At 35.2% G+C, this 24,109-nt stretch overlaps 1 protein-coding gene across 1 annotated transcript; it reads left to right on the forward strand.

Moving 5' to 3' along the window:
* The first annotated feature begins 20,000 nt into the window (after positions 1 to 20,000).
* LOC143585435 (transcription factor bHLH145-like) lies at positions 20,001 to 23,562 on the forward strand. Its single transcript, XM_077067222.1, has 4 exons — positions 20,001 to 20,132; positions 20,840 to 21,408; positions 21,589 to 21,732; positions 21,819 to 23,562. Exon 4 carries the CDS (start codon positions 21,835 to 21,837, stop codon positions 22,798 to 22,800), a length of 966 nt encoding a protein of 321 aa, XP_076923337.1. The 5' UTR covers positions 20,001 to 20,132; positions 20,840 to 21,408; positions 21,589 to 21,732; positions 21,819 to 21,834; the 3' UTR covers positions 22,801 to 23,562.
* The last annotated feature ends 547 nt before the right edge of the window (positions 23,563 to 24,109 follow it).

The following is a 24,109-nucleotide window of genomic DNA, read 5'->3' on the forward strand; positions in this document are numbered from 1 at the left end:
TCTCCTTCCCCTTCCCGCCGGCTGCCTTCTTCTTCCGCACCAACGGAGGACCATCTGCGGATTCCTCATCAGAACAAACGATTAGAGGAATTCCGGCAGAGGTTTCAACACTGAGGGGTCGAGGGTCGAAGAGCGCCTTACCTGGCCGACGGGCGCTAAGGATCTCATGGCCTAGCGGATAGACCTCCACGAACCGATCCGCCGTTTGTTCTAGGATGGGCAACTCGTTCTCATCTAGAGCGCGAGTACCCATCCGTGCGGGACCGTCAGCCTCCCGCGGGTTTAGGAGCGACTGCAGGTCGTTCCCCTCTGAAATAAAAAGGAAAGAAGTTAGAAGAAATTCAAGATCAAGAAAAGGGAAAAAAGCATACCGTAAGGAACAGAGTTCGAACCGTATTCGAGGACGATTGGGATCTTTTGCGCATCGGCAGCCTTCCACACTCGGCTCATCCCCAGCATCACCATCTCGGACTCCGCAAACCGGTAAACCGGAGATTGGACCCGAGATATCTTCGCAAACCATTCCGCCTCCTGGTAGTTGGAGGCGTGAAGGCTCGGAAGTGCTTGCCCATTCTTGAATTTCATGGCAATGGGGATGGCGCGAGCGGATATGAAGAAAAACTCCCTCTTCCACGCGCGAAGACTGCGCTCGGTCGCGCAGATCTTTAAACCCTTAATCCGGGTTGACAACGTGTACCACCCCTGGATGCACCTCCAAGTATAGAAGGTCATCAGGCGGTCAACATAGGGCTCAACACCCAGTATCCGGCACACCCACTCGAAGTGGCGAATCTTGGCGATCGCCATGGGGTGTAACTCGGTCAAATGAACACCGTGCCTCTCAAGGACACGGTAAACAAACTTTGTCAATGGGAACCTAAGATTCCCATAAACAAAGAATGCTGCATAAACCCCGATCTTGCCTCTGGGGGCATCGTACACGGTATGATGGGGTTCAGGAAACTCAGGCTCGAGAGACTCGAGCATGAACTTCCTGACGACATACCGGTACAGATCGCCAGGCAGAGCACACTGGCACTCGCCAGCAGTACTCTTATCATCGGCTGTAGATTCAACATCTCGAGACGACATCTTGTGAAGAAAAGAAGAAAACGATTTCGGGAGAATGCTTGCCTGAAAAGGATGAGTATTCGCCGGAAATCGCTTAAAAGATGAAGAGAAGATTGAAAATGTGGATTACAAAGAACCCTCTCCCCCTTTATATACTAATCGCAATTAATGCGATGAAATTAATGCGGAGGAGAGAGAAAACGAAGGTGCAATGAAACTGTGACACGTGGCAAAAAGCAAGCTGGCAACAGCTGTTGACAGGACGCATACCATTAATTTCGCGGCCACGCGCCTGAAAAAGCGTCTGGAATGACCATGTACTGTCACGTCACCATAACTTCCTGCACGTCCTGACACAGTCAGAAGAAACCGTCGCACGACATTTCAGATGTTTGGACTGTTCCTATCATTTCACCAACTCTTCGAATTTCGAAATTCAAAATTCAAAAATATTCTAAAGCGGGAAAATACCCCTTACCTTGGCAAACAAGTAACCGTAAAACGGATGCGGGTACAGTGTAAAGGAAAAACCCTTCACATACCTAACAACCGCAGGGAATTGAAGCCAAGAATTCCTCAGCAACCAAGTAACCGTAAGACGGATGCGGGTACAGTGTCAAGGCAAAACCCTTCACATACTTAGCACCCGCAGGGAATGGACGCGAGGAATACCTTGGAAGTAAAGTAACCATAAGACGAGCGCGGGTACAGTGTTAAGACAACCCTTCACATACCTAGCACTCCGCTGGGAATTGAAACCAAGAAGGATCTTCTGGGCAATGCTTGCGGAAACGGAAATAACATCCCCGCATAGCGGGAACGTCGAGAACTACGTTGTTTGAAGCTCCAGGATGGAATTGGTGGTTTTAACATAATTGATCACTATGTTGAAAACTACCAAAACCTCATGAAGAATCCACACAAGTTGGACTCAACGCTCCGGACTTGCGAGGAGGTTACAGACCTACCCGCTTCATAACCAAAGATCAAGCAGAAAAGTCGGGAATTTCTGCGTGACATCAGGAAAACCGCGGAATGAATCACCACGGAAAACCGAAAATCGAAACCCTTTTCAAAACCCCTTGCTAAGTCCGAAAGTTCACCTCATTTATTAATAATTCATGAGAAGAACATTGGACTGGGGGGACTTGAAGAGGTAGGTCCCAGCAGAGCCCAGTTGGACCCGCAAGACTCACCTTGAACAGGGACGTCTGCGCAATGACCAACTGCTCCAGCAGGACCCACCATGCTCAAAGAACCTTACGCGCAGTACGCCAGCTGTACCCGCAGGGAAAGCCTCCCAATGGTGAAGTACCCCGCCTGTTCCCGCAGCTGCGGATACAAGCCATCAGGGAAGGCTACCCGCACTAACAGCAAGGCTACACGCACAAGGCATTCGTTCAGTAGTCACATGAAGGAATGAGCAACGCGGGAACACTCCCGCCTAAATGAGCCAGTCCGTATGCTTCTGGAAGGTCTTTCGTACTATACCTACTAAGGTATGGGCGGAACAGACAGTTTGACCAGAGCAGCCCACGAACTAATCACAGGGTGACAGCTCACCGACAACAATACGAGGAGGAGCACCCTCTAGTACTGTTTGTAACTATTAGCCGCTGCCTACTCACCAACCCTTACGATGGGACGTGCGCAGCCTACAGTTGGTGGAACAGTGCGTAGCCAGCAGTAAAGGAACAGTATACAGCCGACCTTATTACTGTTGGCCATAACCTATCCACCAACCAGCATGGCCTGTGCATGGTCCACTGTTGGTAGAACAGGAATACTATTCAGCCGGCTGTACCTGCTTGGAAACCTATCTTCGGCTATAAATACTCCAACACCTTGGAATGGTAAGGACATCATCTGATATCTCAATCTTATCTAGCAATCTCTTAATATACACCTATATTCAGAGCAATCTAGTCTGATTCTCACGCCGGAGGGTGGTCACAAGGAGGAACCCCCCTCTTCTCAGTGACGAGCTTACGGTGTCTGTTTTGCAGGTCTCCAGAAGAACAACCTTCTCTGCTAGACCTCATCCGTGGGAAACATTACTTAACCCCCAGATTATCTATAATCTGCCTGTGGGTTCACTTAGTGTTTCTTCAGAGACCTTAATCAAATGAAAGCCTACTCTAACTTGAGTTTACTCCTTCTATACTCAACTATGGGTAATACTATAGTTATCAATTGTTATTAATGAAAATATATATTTTTAGAAATATTTAATAGAAAATTGAGTAATATTGAGAGATCGATATTTAGATATTTATAGCCTAATTCTTCATGCTATATTATCTTAATTTTATTGAAAAAAAAAAGAAAGAAAGTCAACTCGCTATGTTACACTTCTCAGAATGTGTACGTTATAATACACTAATATTTTTAAAAAGAAAAAGAACAAACTACTTATTTCAAGCCAAATTAATTGGTCGGGGGAACTCTAATGGTGATCATAATTCACTCGTGTACACAACTAATGATGTCTCATATAATATCTTCTTCTTTCTCTTTTGTTCCTCTCTTTTCACATTTAAATTAAAAAAATTAATAAAAGCACTCAATTCAGGCTTTAAACAGATAATTATTAATAGTTACACCTTTGAAATTGTTAAAAGACCATAAGTTTGGAATAGAATATTTTCATTATAAGACAAACATTCTACCCCTTGAACCATCATAAGGTAATTTAATAATGACAATGGTCCGCCGTTTGTTGAGAAATATATTTCAATTGCGTTCGATTTGTATGAAAAGGTTTCGCGTTAGACGTTCTGTTATAATGGTTGGAATTATCACTTTAATGGGGAAGCGTACTTTAAGTCGTCAAAACTCATTATAACAACGAATTTAGACAAGTTGTAACAATGGTAGATGCACTCTTGTTAATGTGTTCAGACAAACCACTGTAACATGTTTGGACACGTTTTTATAATAAATAATGTAAAACATTTTAAAAACAGAAAACACCTTGTATTTTCAAGGAAAATAAAATTCACAATGTGATGATATATGTTTTTATTAATGAACTATATGAAAGTTGAAAAAAATTACATTGAATGTGTATTCACGTTATTGCGGCTGGTTGGATCCGTTAGATTTAAAACATCAAGCGAATGCGGTATTGTAATCAGAACATTAATGGCCCGGATCGAATTAAACACGAGAATATATTTGACACAACTCACCAATTTTATTAATCAAGAAAATAACTCAAAACTTGATCTAATTCTCTCTTCTAACCCTTACATGAATTCTTTAGGGTTCTATAAAGACTCGATTACAATTAGAGTAAAACACAAACTCCTATTTATCTATTAAATAAAATTCCATCTCTATCTAATAAATAAAATAGATAATTATCTCTAACTGCAATAATTAAATAATTAATGAGATTGATCCATTGGCTCGAACCGGCCCCACCTTCCCGACCCATAACTCGATTCGGGAATTAACTCCAACAATCACCCCTTAATTTCCGAACCGGAAAAGGCGGACCTTTAACCTCGAACATGTCTCTTTTGTTCTGTTTAAGTTGACCCACGATCTTGACCTTCTCGGCTTTCTCAACCATATTGGTCCTCATCATCTTGGTCTTCACTTCTTGGAACTTCTCTTGATCCATGACTTTGTTCTTTCGGCTCTCCCGAACTCGACCTCCTTTATGACCTTGTGCCCAACCATTCACTCGGTCGCATGAACTCGCATAACCGCTCCTTTGGTTGCGTTTCTTGTCATATAATCGAGCGAATAACAGTTTTTCTTGATCCTCTTTTTTCCCGAATCGTTTAACTTAATTTGAATCGGCGTGGATTTCTTAACATAACCCGGAACTCCCACGGTTAATTTAATCGTGTATAGCCGGCTTCTCGTTCGAAACGCCTTCATCATAAGTTTACCCTTATCATAGTACAAGAGCAAATAATCTTCCTTCATATGAACATTACACTCGTTCTCCGTTGCTTGACCGAGACTTATTATATTATCTTTCAAACTTGGTATAAAATAAACATCGGATAAAACTCGATCACCTTCGGTTTTCGATTTTAACAAAATCTTTCCTTTACCGCATATATCAACACACGACCCGTCCCCGAATTTTACCTTACCCATTATATTTTTGTTGAGTTCGAAAAAATACGACTGGTTACCTGTCATGTGGTTCGACGCTCCGTTGTCGAGATACCAAGTGTCCTTTTCCACTTTCTCGGCTTCAAGCCTTTTAGGGTTAAGTCGTTCTTCGTTTTAGTAAACCTTCTCATGAAGATTTTAATAACCCGCCAGATCACGATCGGCTGGTTCATTCGTTTTAGTGAGATTTGCTTCCTGATTTTCTCGTCTTCGTTCCGGACACGAGGACGCAAAGTGTCCAATCTCGTCACACCGAAAACATTTATTTAGGGAGCGGTCTTTCCTTTCTCTTACCCGTCCTTCGGTTTGGTACGATCCTTGTCCTTCGGTATCCCGGACTCTTCCACGTTCCCATGAGCTCTGATACCAATTAATGGCCCGGATCGAATTAAACACGAGAATATATTTAGCACAACTCACCAATTTTATTAATCAAGAAAAAAACTCAAAACTTGATCTAATTCTCTCTTCTAACCCTTACATGAATTCTTTAGGAGATAATTATCTCTAATTGCAATAATTAATTAATTAATGAGATCGATCCATTGGCTCGAACCGGCCCCACCTTCCCGACCCATAACTCAGTTCGAAAATTAACTCCAACAAACATATCATGCAACTTATTAGGGTATATATATAACAGACTAGCACGATATCACTATATGAATTAAGATAGTTTAGTGTATATCAGATAATACACAACTTGAGTTGTGAGAATAGCTTAATGTACTTAGTACTTCTAGATACTATATTCACTCATTTACACGTTACTTTTATATATTTTATAGGGCTGGCAATTTATACACAAGACACGAATACACGACACGTACCTACACGACTTTAACATGTAACAGGTAAGGCCTTAACAGGTTTCGTGTACTAAACAGGTAGACACAAATTACCTGTTAATTTCTTGTCTAAATAAGTATAATACCTGTTTACATGTTAATATCTGGTTATTTTTAAATTAAATACATATATATATATATATATATAATCTATGTTATTATATTATATCCTATTATCCCTAACCCTAATCATTCTTACAACCATCCCGTCATCATCCATATTATATCCCAGCCGTAGCCTCTCATCAAGTCATCATCAATCCTCCCATCGCCGGCCTTTCTCCCGTCGCCGGTCATTCTCCTGTCGCCGGCCATATCTCTTTCCGGCCATCACCCGTCGCTGGCCATCTCTCTCTCCGCCACTAGTTCCGTCCATCATGTCTCTCCGGTCATCATTCCCGTATAAAGGTTGTCCAATATGTGTTTCTAAATAGCTATTATCATGTACTATCGTGTATTATCGTGTATACCAGGTAGTAACAAGTTCGTGTTCGTGTTTGGGTTACAGGTACACGATAAGTTTTCGTGTCGTGTACGGGTATACACATTTCGTGTTCGTGTCTTATCGTGTTCGTGTCTTATCGTGTACGGGTATACACGATATGTCAGTCCTAATATTTTTATAAGAATACAAAATAGACATTGCAACACTTAACTTTTTATCTTTTTAAACTAACACTGGATATTTGAATCCGCGAGGATCCTTTTGTGGCACAAATGCAAGAAACATTCACAACGAATTGATACTACAATCCTAAACTAATACAAGTGACGGGCCCCTATCAAGAGAACCAAAGAACTACCAAAATCGAGAGCAATCTATAATTCTTAACTTCTTATACATGTCTTGAATAGGAGGGCAGTCGATTCAAGATGGGTCCCGCTAGACTAAGCTCAAACTCTACTTGTTCGACATTTCGAACTTCTTCAATTTAAATGAATTCAAGATCGAGTTGAATTTAACTTAGTTACATGCTTAGTCTTTAAAAACAATCAGAAGAAGACAATTATTTATTCATGATTTCGTATTACATTTTATTATAAACTTGCTTAGTGAATTGTTGAAGACTTTAAATTTGGCATGCAAAGTCTAGTGACTAACTTGTTACATATGAAATCCTTCAACTGTGTTTATGGGTTGTTATCAAAATGAAAATCAAAATGTCTTTTTAACTAACAAATCATCTATCTCATTTGTCACTCTCTCTAGTCTCTCCAACACAATGAGAAGTTCCTTCAAAAACACATCTAATCCCATCCAAGTGACCATGATGAGAGCTATATTATGTTTCCATGAGAATTAAGGGAGAAAGGGGTGCAACCACTACATGCTTCTAAAGATCTTGTTAACTATCGTTAGTAGAAACATCCCCACCACAAATCACATATAATGTTTTTCTGCAAACAAATCTAGGGTATGTAAAATTCTAGAGATATAAACTATATCTCAAAGCTACTAAAGTAGATATGTAAAAATTCATTAAAATGACACTTGACTATAAAAGCATGAAAGAGATCTACTAACACAAAATATAAATTTCAACTTACTAAGTACAACACAAAATATGAGGACACGATAAACATGCATTTGATCCCAAAAACGATCTACTAACCAATAAAAAAGCAAGAGGTTATTAATTAGTTTCAAGTCCTCAAATGAAAAGAAAAATATAATCAAACTATTTAACTTTTAAAAATTGAAAAGATTAATCCCATATATGTTTGATTCATCCCACACATTTTGTTAATGTTCGATAACTTGGACATGCTTATTTTAGTGCAATCAATCATTTCATGCACTTGAAACTTATATATATGAACTCAAAGCGAGATTTGGATAAACATTAATATGGGTTCAAGAATATATGGGGCAATTTTATAGTTGATATGATTTTAGACTCGACCAATGACAGGGGTTCAAAGGGGTCAGGCTCTTACGCGGTGATCAAAATTTAACTACTTTTCTCGCTGATAAAGGGGAAGGGGCAATCTTTACACGGGAGGAAAGCGAGACATTTTTCACACATGGATGATGAAAAACTCGATAATCCAGAACATAGAGCGATAATCGAAGATGGATAGGACAAAGAGTCAAAGCCTAAAGCCAAGATAAAATTCATAGAAGCTTTAGGAGCTGTCTCTATCATCTCATGAGCCAAAATCCATATATAACCCAATAATGGTAGGAGGGGAGGAAACAATAAGGTCCATCAAGAAAGTAATTAGAAGACTACCCGGGAGGCTGGGATTGCCTTGGCAAACCCGAAGAGGCGAAGTCCCCTATAAATATTACTCCGTACAACATATCAAGGATGCAACCCGTTGGATACTTTGCGCATACTTTACACCACACCATTAGTTCACTATATCATTTCTTGTATTACTTACAAAACATAACCATTATATGTATTCATGCAACCACAATCAATTTTAGATATCATTAATCCTAGCTAGAAAATTCCCTACCAATGTTTCCTTATATACTTCTAAAATTCTAAACAGATATGTGATGTGAAGTTGGAGGATGATACATGCATGTACATATTTATATATAGAAAACAAAACTAAAATTTTAATTCTTTAATGGAAGATGTGATTCAAAACCTAATACACGGCAATTGCCATTTTTATAAGTCCACATAATGCGTTTATTTTCAAACACGCCTTTAAAGTAAAGGTTGACACCATGTCACGAATCTTCAATTTTTTAATATATACAAAAGATTAGTGACGTATGCATTTCTTTTTACATTATGGCACAGATGCTACATGCTAAAGAATATAGAAGAAAAATGTTACACATTTTCGATAAATATAATATGTGAACTCATAATCTTTACAAATTTTACAAGATACATGCGTATATATATACTACATGTGTATATATGCCATACGTTTAATGCGGCGTCACTTCAAATAAGAAACGATAAACAGTCGGAACAACAGAAACCGTTATAGAATTTAGAAATGTAACAATTTAAGCTAATTAACCATTCGAACATAAGAAGTTTATACGAAAAATCTGTAAGTATTCAAAAACCAAGAGATGTTGATTCTTATCTTAGTGTTCATGCGTGCTTGTGGGCAAGTTGCTAATTGATTTATTTACTTGAACAATTAGATTAATATTCAGTTTGTCAAGATTACGTACGTGCTTCATAAAGAAAGCATTTGACCTTTTATTTTCTAACACATATACACAACTAACCAACCTCGTTCTAAACGTTGATAGCAACATGCTCTCATAAAAGCCGGCCAAAACATAGAATAGTTTATCTTATATCTTTGAAACTTAATGATTAATTGCAACTAGTCGGTGGAATACCGACTAGCGATTAATCAAGGATTATTCGGAGCCTCGGCGTGATTTTTACGACCATGGTTCTTTGAATACTAAAGTAGCGTGGCTAATTTATAATGAAAGTATAAATAAGATGAGTTCAAGACCCATATACTCTTAAAAGAATGTGTGTATAAAAGTAGAATATAAATAAAGGAATGGAGTAATAAAGCAAGGTTAAGAAGGTGGTGGAGGATGGAATTGGTCTTTTTTCCAAGCGTGGTTGGTTTTGTTGGAGGATCCACAACCAAATGGCTCCATGACTCTTATGCCCCACTCTCCCCCTTCTCTTTGGTTTCTTCCTTTGTAATCCACTACTCACTCCCTTTAATTACTACCTTTAATTATCCTCAACAATACATATATGCTTTACCAATGTTTTTAATGCTAATATAGGTGTTGTTTATTGCATATCAAATGCTAATCTATATTTGTTGAATTGTTGATTATTTATATATATATATATATATATATATATATATATATATATATTTATTTATTTTCTTTTAATCGTTTGTATCACTTTCACCCCTCACACTATAGATCATATATGTTTCTAACCAATTGATTTTCATTCGATTTGATTTTGCTATGATAACTTGTATTCGTTAACTTTTTTACTAAGTTGAGTAGTACATCTTGTGTGTTTGGTATTTCTGTTTCAGCCACCAACAATAGACAATGAGCATATTCAAGGTAACGTTGCATAGACTATTTGAAAAATGCGGAGCTTGTATGACACTCACAAATGATATCTTAGATCCACACGTATGTATATTAAGATGTATACATACGTGCGGAGCTTCACCCTTTCGTTAACTGTTTGAAGAACTGATACATGTAAAATATCCCCATGCTACTAATGCTAATGCCATGGTGGATTAATTCAAGGAAAAGGATTTGCCAAATTGTTTTGCACGCAAGTATGCAAAGTTCAAAAGTTACAAACCATAATCCATATATGATTATTAATTAACTAATTAGGGCATTTTCTTTGTTTTCTAGGTCAATGCCACACATTCCACATATACCTGCGTTTAAGGTTTTTGAAAATTGTTTAGATTCCTACAGATTGGTTGTCAAAAACAATTACTAGAGAACTGATCGGGAATCAAACCTAAAAAATATGACTGGCGCAATATCAAATTTTCGAATGGATCATTAATGGTTTTGTGGTATTTGAAAAATATTCAATATAGTATGTGGATTTTGATGTTACCCATCGGTGATCAACCGGTAATTTTCTAATAGCCTTTCCGACATAATTTATGTGTAGATAAAAGTCCAGTTTTTTTTACAGTGTGTTAAAACTTAAACGGGTTATCTATGTTATATTAAAATTCAATAGCTAATTAAACATATATATGTGCCACGCCTTAGTTATTATTAATATTAAATATGTAAATATCAAAAAGTCGGTCACAGGATCCTTTTAGCACAAACTGTTTGATTATTTTTATATTTAGTTTTAATGTTTGTCTATAATGATGCTTTGGTCTGATGGCTAAAGTGATATTTGCTAGCATTTCCAAAGACAAAAAATTCCACCTGAGTTCAATCCTCTCTGGCTGCAGGTGTTTAATTTTTTTCTTAATCGAGTCTCTTCGCTATAGCTACTCTTTTATGTGTTTTTATTATCTATTTTACATATAAAAACAAGTTTTTTTTGTTTAAAATATGATAATTGTTTTTATGTTTAGTTTCATAATTGTAGACCTAACTAATACCGAAAATTTTTGCGTCAACTTGCCGACCCAACTCACGTATTTATTTAAATATATTAACTTGAGGAAATTAGTTTTTGGGTTTAGTTTCGGTAACGTAACAAACGTAGCCGATAACGCTCGAATTCGCATCGACTCGCCACTGCTATGTCCGTAGTTTACCGACCGAATAAGCGTCGTTTTAAATATGTTATATTTTTTGTATCATAGGCTATACGAGTTTCAATACTATTTTGGGCGTCTATTAATTAACTTTTAGGGTTTTTGTATCATATTCACAGTTAGTCCTAAAATTCAAGTTTTTAACAAAACTATGCTTTCAATCTTTGCGTAATTAGACCTAAAGATCAAATTGTAACAAAGCTAAGCAACAATTTGATCATACAACATGCAATTACAATACAAAATCAATCAACTAGCCCTAAAATTACCTATTGTGCCGAGAGCGAGGACAACAGATATGGAGAGGTCCGGTGCCAGTAGAGGAGGAAGCCGACCGATGAAGTGGTTATGAGGAGGTAGTATTTTTAGCGGCTTCTCCCTCTGTGTGATTCTGTCTCAAGTTTAAAACCGTAAGTCACTAATATTGAGTAGAAATTTAAAAAACAAAACAAAAACAAGAAAAAAAATCAAAAAATGGGGGTCTGCTAGGTTAGAACAGACCTTTTTGTTAGAAATGTGGAGTGTTACCACAACAGCGCATCAAAATTTAATATGCCGTTTTTAGAATAATTTAAAAAAAAATGGTATCCCGGCCGGTTTTCTCTATGAGGGTTTGCCCCTGCTAACACCCACCACCGATGCCATAACTACCGCCAACCACCATCGCCGCCCTCACACCACTTGGTACCACCGACCACCAAAACCACCCGTTGCCCACCATTGTGATCGCCACTGCTACACCCCACCTACCACCACCGACAGTCACCACCAATTTTATTTTATTCCCTCGTCTTTTCCTTACTACCAAACAACACAAAGTAATGTTTCATATTATTCCCACATGGCAATCAAACTAGACAATGAGATGACAATGATCTGTTTCATTCGTTTGTCCATTGCATTATATCGTCGATTTCATTCTCTAGTCCATTTCATTACCCTATACCAAACAAATTAGTATAATTGTGTAGATGTTGAATATTTGTTCGTAGAAAGCGTTTACCGGGTTTTCAAAATTAATATGAAAACCACAAGATCATAATCAATCTTGAAAGTGTTTTAGAAACAAGATAAGTGGTAGAAAAGTAATTCTCACAGTTTAGTAGTTTAGATATTTTTATAATTTGATCTAGGATGAGTAAATTTACAAATTTTCTTTGGTTCGTTCAATATCGATATGTTTTTTTTATACTCGGTTCATTAGTTTGTAAAAACATTGGCAATAACCTAGACAAAAAGGAACAATTAGAAGACGTTAAACATATGCCATCTTTCCCAATCTATATATCCAAATTCCGTCCCGTGTTTTTATCTAAAGAAATGAGTTTGCCTTAATTCTGACAATTACCGCTTTAAATAGTCATACTGACGGGTCCAGTTTCTAAACATTGGTCGTCGATACATACAAAGTCGTAGCGAAAACAACCTTTCTGGAACATTATGATTTTCGTACTTTTATATATTTTTCTTTCAAATACTCAAATGTGGTGATCTATATTCATTACCAAACTATACCAAAACTTTTATAGTTTAATTGTTAATTAAGAAATAATGAGATCATCGAAATCATTGTTACTTAAAATGTTGAAATATCGAAAAGAATTGGTGAGACATTTATTTCTTTATAATTTATTATAATGAAATTAGGTGTTTGATTGAGTATAACTATTGGAGACTTCATGAAACATTTGACTATCGTTTTCGAACAAAAACCTACTACCATTTATATAATATTTATCAAATTATAAAAGAGAGAAATGACAGATTTCTATGAATATGACACTTAATAACTAATAACTACTCTACTGGTTTAAAATGATATCAAAAATATATAATTCTAAGAAGTATAAATGTATGAAACACATAAAAATATATACAAGCGTATGTATGTGTGTACAAGTGTATACAAAACGAGTTGAATTGTTCACGGGATACTTGGGATCAACTCATTATAAAATTAACTTGAGCCAGTTCTTATCTAAACCTATGCTCGTTAATAGATAAGTCATGGCTTTATGCACCTAGTTTGATTGTCACGAGTATAAACTAATTAGTCAGACACAAATGAATCCGTTGGTTATGAATAAACTAGTAATGAGTAATAACATGTGAAAACCCAAGAAACATCGATAGAAAACCATAGTTCACCTCCTTCGTTTGTCGAGTGTTTGGTTTTTAGATTGAACCGTGCAACCAGTCTGATTTTCTATATATAATAAAATGCTTAGTGTTGGTTGATGAAGGCTAAGTGCCTAAGTATGGCCACTTCTCTAACCATTTATGGAAATCTATTGGCAAACCATTTGTCCATAAATGCCTTTTTTTATTAACATATTTTTAAGGAAAAGTCATTATATTAAAGCTTATATATATATATAAAAGTAAAACAAATTTAGCATTTAAAGTTCGATAATAATAATAATAAATAATATATAGATAAATTGTTTGATAATCTATGAATTTCTCAAAGCACAATTATATTGAGTATGAATATCAAAAGGAAATTCAAAAAAGTTAATAAAGTGTTTATTGTATTGATTAATTTTCTTTATAAAAGTGAACACAAAAAAAAATGTGGTGCAAAATAAACTTTTGACTCATCTTTTGGCGAATACTTTTTTGGAAATTCGTAAATGCATCATCAAATACATAACAAGTAACACCGGAAGTAATTTGGGTGTTCATCCACAAAATTAATGATTGAGATTAACGTAACGACAATTTGATAACTAAGGGTTAGGCTAATATTAAACGCACTCACTCTCATTCGTTCTTAATAAACACACACCTCCCTCAAGTAGGTAATTATTTTATAATCCTTTTTTTTCTGTATGTTAAATAACAGGCACTATATTATCTAATTAAGATTTAGACAAGGAAATATTTACTTATATTTAATAAACATATAATAAATAGTTTTTTGAAAAATTGTAAAGATTAATATGAGAGTAACAAGTGGCAAAAACATGTTGCTTTTTGTTAGATATTATAGATAGATATAGAAGAGGGGGGGGGGGGGTTACTATACAATAATTTTTTATCTTACATTACGTACACGAGCTCAAGGTATATACAAATTACGCTAAAGGTTAATTTAATTACGCTCAAATCCATATATGTTTATCATAATTACGCACAAAAAGTTTTCATTAAGAACAAATAAAAAATTGATCGATTGACGATCTAAATCCGCGTGTTTGGATGAACTGGTGATTAATTAGATATAGAACACCGATTTTGAGATCATGTGATGTGATTTCATGAACAATTTCATAGATGTAAGTTGTATTTTACATAATGTATGATAATATATTATTTTATTGGATCTTTTACCTTAATATAAATATCGGTACGTATGTTATTACAATAGCTAAATTCATAATCTATAGTTTAAAGTAAAGTTAAAACGTTCATTTATAATCCACTTGAACCGCATTCACATTAAGCCATGAATCACATCAATGAAAAGTGTTTTTGTACTCGTTGGCACTTAGGTGGGGATATCAACTTATCATTGTTCGTGAAAAAAGGGTAAAGGTTTTACTTTTATCATTTACATATATCACACCCTTGCCTCAAAACAAATGTGACAAATTTATAATGTAAAATGTATTTTCTATGTAACTTGTAAAAACTTATGAAGCCTACTATAATTAAGCTTTGATTTCATTTTTAAAGGCAAACGGTATACAAAGAAACATACTTGGTCAGCTAACAACTAAACGTGGGAGAACACACAAACCAATTACATGTTAATCAGTGGGCTTTCCAGCCACTCAATCCAAGTGACTTTACATTTGCCAACAGGACTAGAAAACACACAAAAACGACACATAAATAATGGAATTGAGTAAACTAATAGCTTATTCTAAGACTTATATAAGCTGATATTTTATAGAAAGGAAAGCCGAACCATTAAAGTGAACTCAACATTTGAAATGTGATTGAGTAGCTCACTATGCAATCACGAATAAATTTGCGTACTTCACTAAGAAAAGTGAACCCAAACAAGTCACGAAAAAGTGTTTCGATCTAGAATGCAAATGGATAATACATGCTTATCATGTTATGCAAAATGGAGTTACGTTTATGTGTTTTTTTTAATAAAATCATGTGCATTTTTTTAACGTCAATAAAATATACGTTTTCAACCGGATCATGTGTGTTAAAACATTGGTAGAGCTGGAGCATGTATATTTTACATTTTTATTTTATGTATATTTTATCTTTTCTTTTATGTATTTTCTTTTATCTTTCAAAAACCTTTCAACCTTTAATTTATCTAGATAGTAACGAGAATTTGGTATTGAGAGAGCTAGTATTTCTTTGGATCGATACTTAATTCTTACAGATAGTAATATACTATACCACATCATCAACGATAGGTTCAACTTGCGCGCGCACACACACATATATATATACATATAGTAGAGTTAATGTAAAAATCATTTTATTTATATATTTAAAAACGAGAAGTGTATCAAACATATCTAATAAAATATATAACCCACTGCACACATCAACGATCTATAATTACAATAGTACACCTATTTAAATTTTACAAACACGTCTACTATGATCAACCTAAATGTACGTGTCATACCCGAATAATTTAGACACTTAACACATAAAAATCATTCTATAAAAAAAACCACACATATATGCATATAAATAGTAGCCGGTCCTAGAGCCACCAACTCGTTTGAAAACCAAATTACAGTATGACAACATTACATTGGTTTAAAAATAGTGAAATAAGTATCGTAATGACATTTACATAATTTAATAAATTACTTAAAACACTAATTTAAGCAACTATGGGATGCTAAAACGTCACAAGTCCCTTTTAATCACAAAATAATACAAATAAAAATACAAAAAATCAACATATTAATATAAAAAGTAAAAAAAAAAAAAAGTTGAAAGCAAGGCATAATGGTGGTTCAATCTCAAACCTAACCATAAAGAGGAGTCAAAAGACTCAAAAGCTATTTGAAATCAATAATGAGTAGCACAACCACCCTTTCAGAAAAGATTTTTGGATTTAGTTTTCAAAATAATATTGTACTATCAACTATCAAGAAAATTCGTGAAGAAAAATTTATTCTATATATGGTAATTTATATATTGGTTATGATCTCTGAGTGAAATAAACATTATGGATTAGAATATATGTATAAATCAATCAGGATTAGCATTGTAAGTAAGTGGTATCATAAGATATGTGAGAGTTGTAGTGCATATATAAAAGAAATAAGGGATTACTCCATAAAATAGCAACCAACTTTGAAAGTTGTTCCAATCAGGTCATTGATAAAAACTTTTGTTCCAATCAGGTCACTAAACTTTCATTTTTGTTCAAATCCTAAATATTTTACCTAGATAGCAGGTAATCTAGGTTTATTTTTAATTTTTCAATGTTTTTACTTTGCATAATAACTTTTAAAAGTTGCTAAAATTAGTAAAAATACGAAAATAATTTTAAAATTCCAAAAATTTGCAAAAAAAAGTTCGGAAAATTAAGGTTCGGGTTAGAACGGGTCAAGGTCGGAACAGGTCAAAACGGGTTTCGGGTCAGTTTTTTTTTTGAACCAACGAATCAGCGCGTTTTCAACACGTTACAACTCGTTTTAACAGCAAAAGCTGTTAGGTGCTGAAACGAACTGAAAAATCGCTTAAACGAGCTGTTAGGTGCTAAAACAAACTGAAAAATCGCTTAAACACTGTTAGGTGCTGAAAAAAACTGAAAAATCGCTTAAACGGGCTGTTAGGTGCTGAAACGAACTGAAAAATCGCTTAAACGCGCTGTTAGGTGCCGAAACGAACTGAAAAACCGCATAAACGAGCTGTTAGTTGCTGAAACGAACTGAAAAATCGCATAAACGAGCTTTTAGGTGCTGAAAAGAACTGAAAAATTGCTTAAACGAGCTGTTAAGTGCTGAAACGAACTGAAAAATCGCTTAAACGAGCTGTTAGGTGCTGAAACGAATTGAAAAATCGGTTAAACACTGTTAGGTGCTGAAAAGAACTGAAAAATCGCTTAAACGGGCTGTTAGGTGCTGAAACGAACTACAAAATCGCTTAAACGAGCTTTTGCTGTTAAAACGAGTTGTAACGTGTTGAAAACTCGGCGATTCATTGGTTAAAAAAAACTGACCCGAAACCCGTTTTGACCCGTTCTAACCCGAACCTTAATTTTCCAAACTTTTTTTTGCAAATTTTTGAAATTTTAAAATTATATTTCGCATTTTTACTAATTTTAGCAACTTTTAAAAGTTATTATGCAAAGTAAAAACATTGAAAAATTAAAAAAACCTAGATTACCTGCTATTCAGGTAAAATATTTAGGATTGAAACAAAAATGAAAGTTTAGTGATCTGATTGGAACAAAAGTTTTTGTCAGTGACCTGATTAAAACAACTTTTAAAGTTGGTTACTATTTTATGGAGTAATCCCAAAGAATTTGTGAATACAGACGTGGTTTAGAAACTAAGTTCATGGATGGTGTTTATTTATGGGTCTTGCACTCTCATCTACTAAGTTTATTCACATGGTGAGTGTGTATACGAGTTTGGGGGTTGAGTGCATGAATGCTCTCACCTTAGTTTTCTATACATACTTTATGTTATATTGTTAAAATTGTGTTATGTTCAAATGCTAAAGAGATAAACACGTGATATATACGTATTCTTTGGATGAAAGATGAACTTACGGCCATCTAAATTTATTTGTGCATATTAATTCCCTCTACCATTCCTTCAATGGCTACACACCATCATCTTGTGGATTCTCTATGTCTACCATAAACCAAATGAATTAGTGGGTATCTATAAAGCCTGTGCGGTTCTTATACGTGGAATGATGACTATTGACGTTCATAAGCCCGTCTTCAACGCTAAAGAATGGATGTGGATGGGCGACATGGCCATGTTGACAAGATGTCAACGTTGAAGAATCTGTTAGTCCACATTATGGATAATTGTGTCCATAATCGAAAACTATAATCGCGAACAAGTATTGTAATTTTTTTTAGAAAAGTGGGTTAATTTTTATTAAAATAAATATTAATAATAACGATACTCTCATTATTCGTAGGAAATATTCGAGTACGATATTGTACAGAAAACAAACAATACTTAATATAAGACACAAAATTTTATATAAACACAATGATTCGAAACACTATCTTCAACACGAGATTCATTTGCTTCTTCTTGTAATATTCTCAGCTGTAAGAATGATAAATACTAACCTTTGACCATTGTGGCTGAGTACTCGTGCTCAACATAGGTCTATTAAAAATGATTTTGAGCCTTCCTTATGAGAGCTTGTCTGTTACATATGATACAACAACGAAACGGTATGTATCACTGAAAATGGTTCATTTGCTCGGGGTTACACTAGGTAAATGGTGTTTTCTAGGTTTTTTTTTTGAGAGGGGGGGGGGGGGGGGGGTTGTGGAAGAAGAAGAAGAAGAAGTAATAAGTACACCACTCTATTTCATAGAACAAAAAAGTGACCACAAATTGTTTCTCTAAAAATATGTGTACATTTGTTTTCTATTGTCAACAAATAAACCATCTAGTTAGTTTTATATTCACACAAAATATTTCTTTTCGTGACATAAGTTGAAACACTTATAAGAACAAGTGGAAGTGCAAAGTGTGTCATTAAATCGTCACATTATGCTCATCACTCTCGCACATGCTTGTGTGTGAGTAGCTTTAAGCTCCTAACTTGTGTTTCCTTCTAAGGAAACAATATGCAAGGATTGCTTTCAAAACTTCACGACTTTAATTCTTCCAGATGCACAACTTCGGACATCAATATATCATTCTTCTTAGCTATGATTTGATCGTAGTTTGTATCATTAAAAATTCTCACATGGTAAAAACAAATAAAAAAATAATCATCTATATAACTTTTTAAAAATTAATCCAATATTTAATATATACAAACTTAACATCATTTTTATTATTAACATTTCATCCTACAATTTCACATGAACTTCCTAGAACATTGTTTATTGTTTGGACCAAGCTCTATCCATACAGTATAGATCCTACCTATGTTAAACAAACATACAAACATCATAGTAAAATCAAAACCCAAAAGAAAGAAAGAAAGAAAGAGAATCTTAAAAAACCCATGCCTTCGATTCGCACGTACCAAAACACACACACACAGCTCAGATTGCACGCGCGGAGATAAACACATTGATGAGTGATGAGATGAGATTAGAGGTGCACAAATCGGTTTTTTTAAAAAAACCGGTTCGGTTAATAACCGGACCGGTTTTTCTTGGCATGGAAAAAAACCGGTTTTTAAATAACCGGACCGGTTTATTAACCGGTTTTTTTGGTGCAAAACTCGGACCGGTCTAACCGGTTAGGACCGGTTTAGAAACCGGTTAGGACCGGTTTAGAAACCGGTTAGAACCGGTTAATAACCGGTTTTTTTAATTAACCGGTTTCTTTTTTAAAATAACCGGTTAATAACCGGTTTTTTTCATAATAACCGGTTTTTTCCATAACCGGTTCAGTAACCGATTTTTTCTCTAGAACTTGTAACCGATATACGAACCGGCGGTTATTAAACCGGTTTTTAAATAACCGGTTTTTGTAAAAACCGGTTTTCGGTTTAAACCGTTGAACCGGTTCACCAACCGGTTTTTTTTGCCCATCTCTAGATGAGATGACCATTACATTTGTCTATTTATTCTATTCATTTTATTCTCTCTCTTCTCTCTCTCTCTCTCTCTCTCTCTCTCGCTGTGCTTTGTTTCATTGTCTCTATCTTCTTTCTGGGTCTTCAAGATTTTCAATTTCTCATCTGGGTTTTGATTCTTGCAAGGTAAAGTTATCTAATTGTTTGGTTTCAAGATCAACATTCAACATTACCTCAATCTGTTTCTGGGTTTTGATCTTTGGTCAATATGGTTTCTGGGTTTGAAGATCAGTCAGTTTGAGACCTGGGTTTCTTAATTCTTTGCATTTTATTGCTATAATTATAAATTGGGTGTTAATTTTGTGTGTGTTTAACTTTAACCCTGATCGTGCTTGAATCTGAGCTTAATTCTCATAATTGGGTTATAATCTAATGCTATCTTACTTTAAATTAGAAAATATTTAGGAAAAAAGTTATATTATGTTGAAATTTAATCTATAATCTAGTAATCTCTTTACTTGATTATGTCAATTTACTATAATATTTCTGTTACAAAAATCTTAAGTTTGATCCAATTATCTAAAAGTTAATGAGATTAGGGGGTATAAGAGGTTTTAGGCTTGATTAAAAGCGACCGATTATGCGTATATATTCCGATCCCTGTCAATAATTTGTTGGTGGGAATTGAAGCTTAAAGATATTGTGATTCTTTGTAATGGATGTTTAAAAGTAAGTAGATTTTGAGAAGCATGAAAGAAGTGCTATAAATGTGAAATTACATGTTTACTCATAGTTTTAATTAGATGATCATCTAACATTTAAACAGGTTATAAGATCTTGATCATTGTGTTCATATGCATCTGATATACATCTTTATACAATCATTCTTACAGGTTTAAACAGTAAAAACTGAGAAACAAACCGTGGCGTTAATATCTAATTACAAAGAGCATGCGGTGGTATAGCTTATTTGTAGACGTTTACCGCAAAATCATTTCGTTGAACCTATATTGTCGTGTGATTCTGTAAAACCGATTGAATTCCCATTAGTTTACCTTACAAACCCTTGTCATATCTCACTTTTTAGCATCCATTTACAAAGTTTCATCCATGGGAACCAATTTATTTGTTGTTACTCCGTGTTACTGTCGCTGGATTAGTTGAACCCGTGTTGATCAACTCCCAAAGCCCGTTCTTTAGTTTCGTTTTAGTTAAAAATCGAATCTTTATTAGTTCTTTGATCATCCTTTTTGAGAGTATTTTGTGGGTTGTTTTCTTGGATCGTTTATCGAGATCATTAGGGGGTTAAGCCGCACATAACGGTAGGGAAAAAGTAGTTATGGTGTGTCAATCGGCTGGACAAACAACATTTCGGGCATTGAAACATTTAAATGGAACAGCTGGGAGCGCCACCATAATTGTTAAAGTTATAGCATGTTTTCAACCTCTTCAAGATTGCCAGGTATCTTTATTATTAATTAAATGGTTAATATTATTGCTATTTGAATGATTTTTTATTGGAAGAATTGGATTCTTGACAACTTTATGATGTTCAAGGTTGTCTTTGAATCATATTCCGTTTCATGTTAGTGATATTCAGGACACTATGAATCTAATACGTTTTCTTTGTTGGTTATTACAGGCCGAATACTTTCGTCATTTGCTTAAACCTGTCACGTAGTTCTGTTTTTCTCTTCGGTCAAAGTAATCTGGATTATTTAGTTTTCGTCCTTTTTAGAAGTTTTCAGAAATCTTTTTACACGCGTACGCAATCGTTCTTCGCCTGGTAAGTCTTCTAATACTCATATTCATTAAAAAGTTTGAATCTTTTGCATCAAATGGTATCTTTATCATCAAAAATACACTTTGCAGGTGAGTTTTAAACTGAATGGAAAAGGGTTTTGATTTTTGGTCACGGGACCAGCAAATCAATTGGCAATCACTCAATACGAATTTATCGAATGCCCCGTTCGGTTTAGGGCCTCAAGGTATTTTCCCGTCTTTTGGGAATATGGGTTCGTTACCCGTCCGCCAAGAACCATGTGGTTGGTTTTATGGCCTGCCACGATACCGTCAGGGTTTGGTCCCTGCGGTCAACAGCAAGTCAAAAGAAGTCAAACAACCGAGCCTCAATGTGGCTCGAGAAACAAATGTTGCACAAAAGAAGTTTCTCGTGTTTGATCAATCGGGTGATCAAACAACTTTAATTTATAGTTCGGGTGTTGGGCCCGCCCCAGCCCGTTACCAGTTTCCTTCCTCAAATTATCCAAAACCGCAATTTGGAGCACACAAACTAGATATTAATGCATTTATAAACGAAAACGACAGAAGTGATTCAAAAAGTGAGATGCGAGAAGACACCGAAGAGCTTAATGCATTACTCTACTCTTCTGATGATGATGACGACAACGACGATGCTTATGATAATGATGATGAAAAGAGTACGGGGCATTCCCCTAATTCAGTGACGGAATTCCGTGAACAAAGTCAAAAACGAAAACGAGAAATTGAAAGTGGTGAAGAAGAGGAAGTCGCAAGTTCCGGAGGACTTACAAAAAGAGGTAAATGGGAGGACAGGGGCAATATCGTAAATTTACTGGAGGACACTGCGAGTTCAGGGGAATCTGGGATCAATTGTTCTGGGAATGAAGTGTGTCATGAAGAGTTTGATAGTTTTTCGTCTGGTAATAAGAGAATGAGAAAAGAGAAGATCAAGGAAACTATAAATTTGCTTCAAGATTTGATTCCTGGTGATAAAAATGGCAAAAATGCCATTATGGTTATCGATGAAGCGATTAATTACTTGAGAAGTTTAAAGGTGAAGGCAAAAGCTTTAGGGCTTGACTCTGTTTAAGTTGTTACATATTCTGTTTTAAGATGCTAAATTGTTGTGGGGTTGTGATGAAAAATCAAGAATTGGGAATAAAGTTGTAAGATTTATGAAGGGATAGTTTGGAACTCATCATGGCATCCTCAAGTGTTTCCTTGAATTATGGATGATGATCATATAGGGAAAACTAGTTTGTGTTTTTTTAGTGTGTGTGCATGTTTTTGGGTATTTTGGTAATTTGATGTGGGGCTGTTAAGAAGTTCAAGATCTTGGCATAAAGTTAAGCTTTTGAAATCCTCGAGTGGTTTTTGAAAGATGCATGCCATTGGATGTTATCATGCATGAATGCTACTGTGGTAGGGGTATTTTTGTAATTTTGATGTGTGGATTTGGTGAAGGTCAAGATTTGTGCATAAAGGTGAAAGCTTTGTGAAGGAAAAGTTGAGAAGCCATCAAAGCATTCTCAAGTAGTATGTTAAGGAGAGTTTGGTAATTTTGATGTGGGGTTGTGATGAAGATAAAGAAAAGGTGATTAAGTTGAAAGCTTTGTGAAGAGAAAGTTTACAACCCATGCTCAAGTGTTTTATTGAATGATGGATGGTGATCATTTATGTGAACCACCATGTGTCCTTGCTTTGTGGGGACTATTTAGTAATATTGTAATATGATGTGTGCTTTTGTGTTGATTTCTGTTTGAACATGCTTGTAATTTCACTATTGAAGCTTGCTTGTATGTATAGACTATGTTTGTCTGTTTGTTAATCGTTTGTTGCAAAATAAAATATAGTTTAATACTTATTTTATTGTATAGACTATGTTTTTCTGTTTGCGGCGCAGCTTGTTGCCCGCTTACCTGCCATTTCATTGTAAATCATTTGGATGTTTCTATGAAATATAAAAGTTACAATCTTAATTAATTATTGGCCAACAAACACAAATGCAAGTATGAAAAGAAAAAACATAATGAACCTAAAATAAGAATGAACAGAACAATTTATTTTTTTTATTTTAAATAATTTGTTTTTAAATAATTTGAATTCAAATATTTATTTTTATAAAACACATATATACCACAAGTCTGTTCCGCTATGGGAGCTATGGTTTTTAGCTTTCCATAACCGATCGATTTTGGTAACTTTGGTTACTGGAAAAAGATGGTTACCATCTTACTTCGGTTCACCATTAGTTGACCATCGGTTTCCAACATGCAGAAGGACAAGCTAATTTGATATTATTTTTCTTTTTTATTCTGATGGTAACTCACTTACTCACATGCTCTTGATTTTACTCTTAGTTACACCTTTTATAACTTTTATTTGTGAACCACGGGCAT

The sequence above is a fragment of the Bidens hawaiensis genome, unplaced genomic scaffold (genome assembly GCF_021521415.1).
Source record: "Bidens hawaiensis isolate Kalapana, Puna unplaced genomic scaffold, B.hawaiensis_p1.1 tig00033846_1, whole genome shotgun sequence".
Taxonomy (NCBI): Eukaryota; Viridiplantae; Streptophyta; class Magnoliopsida; order Asterales; family Asteraceae; genus Bidens; species Bidens hawaiensis.

Bases quoted from the DNA above. Each gene is read 5' to 3' on its own strand.
- LOC143585435 (XM_077067222.1), top strand. From the start codon at position 21,835: ATGGAAAAGGGTTTTGATTTTTGGTCACGGGACCAGCAAATCAATTGG.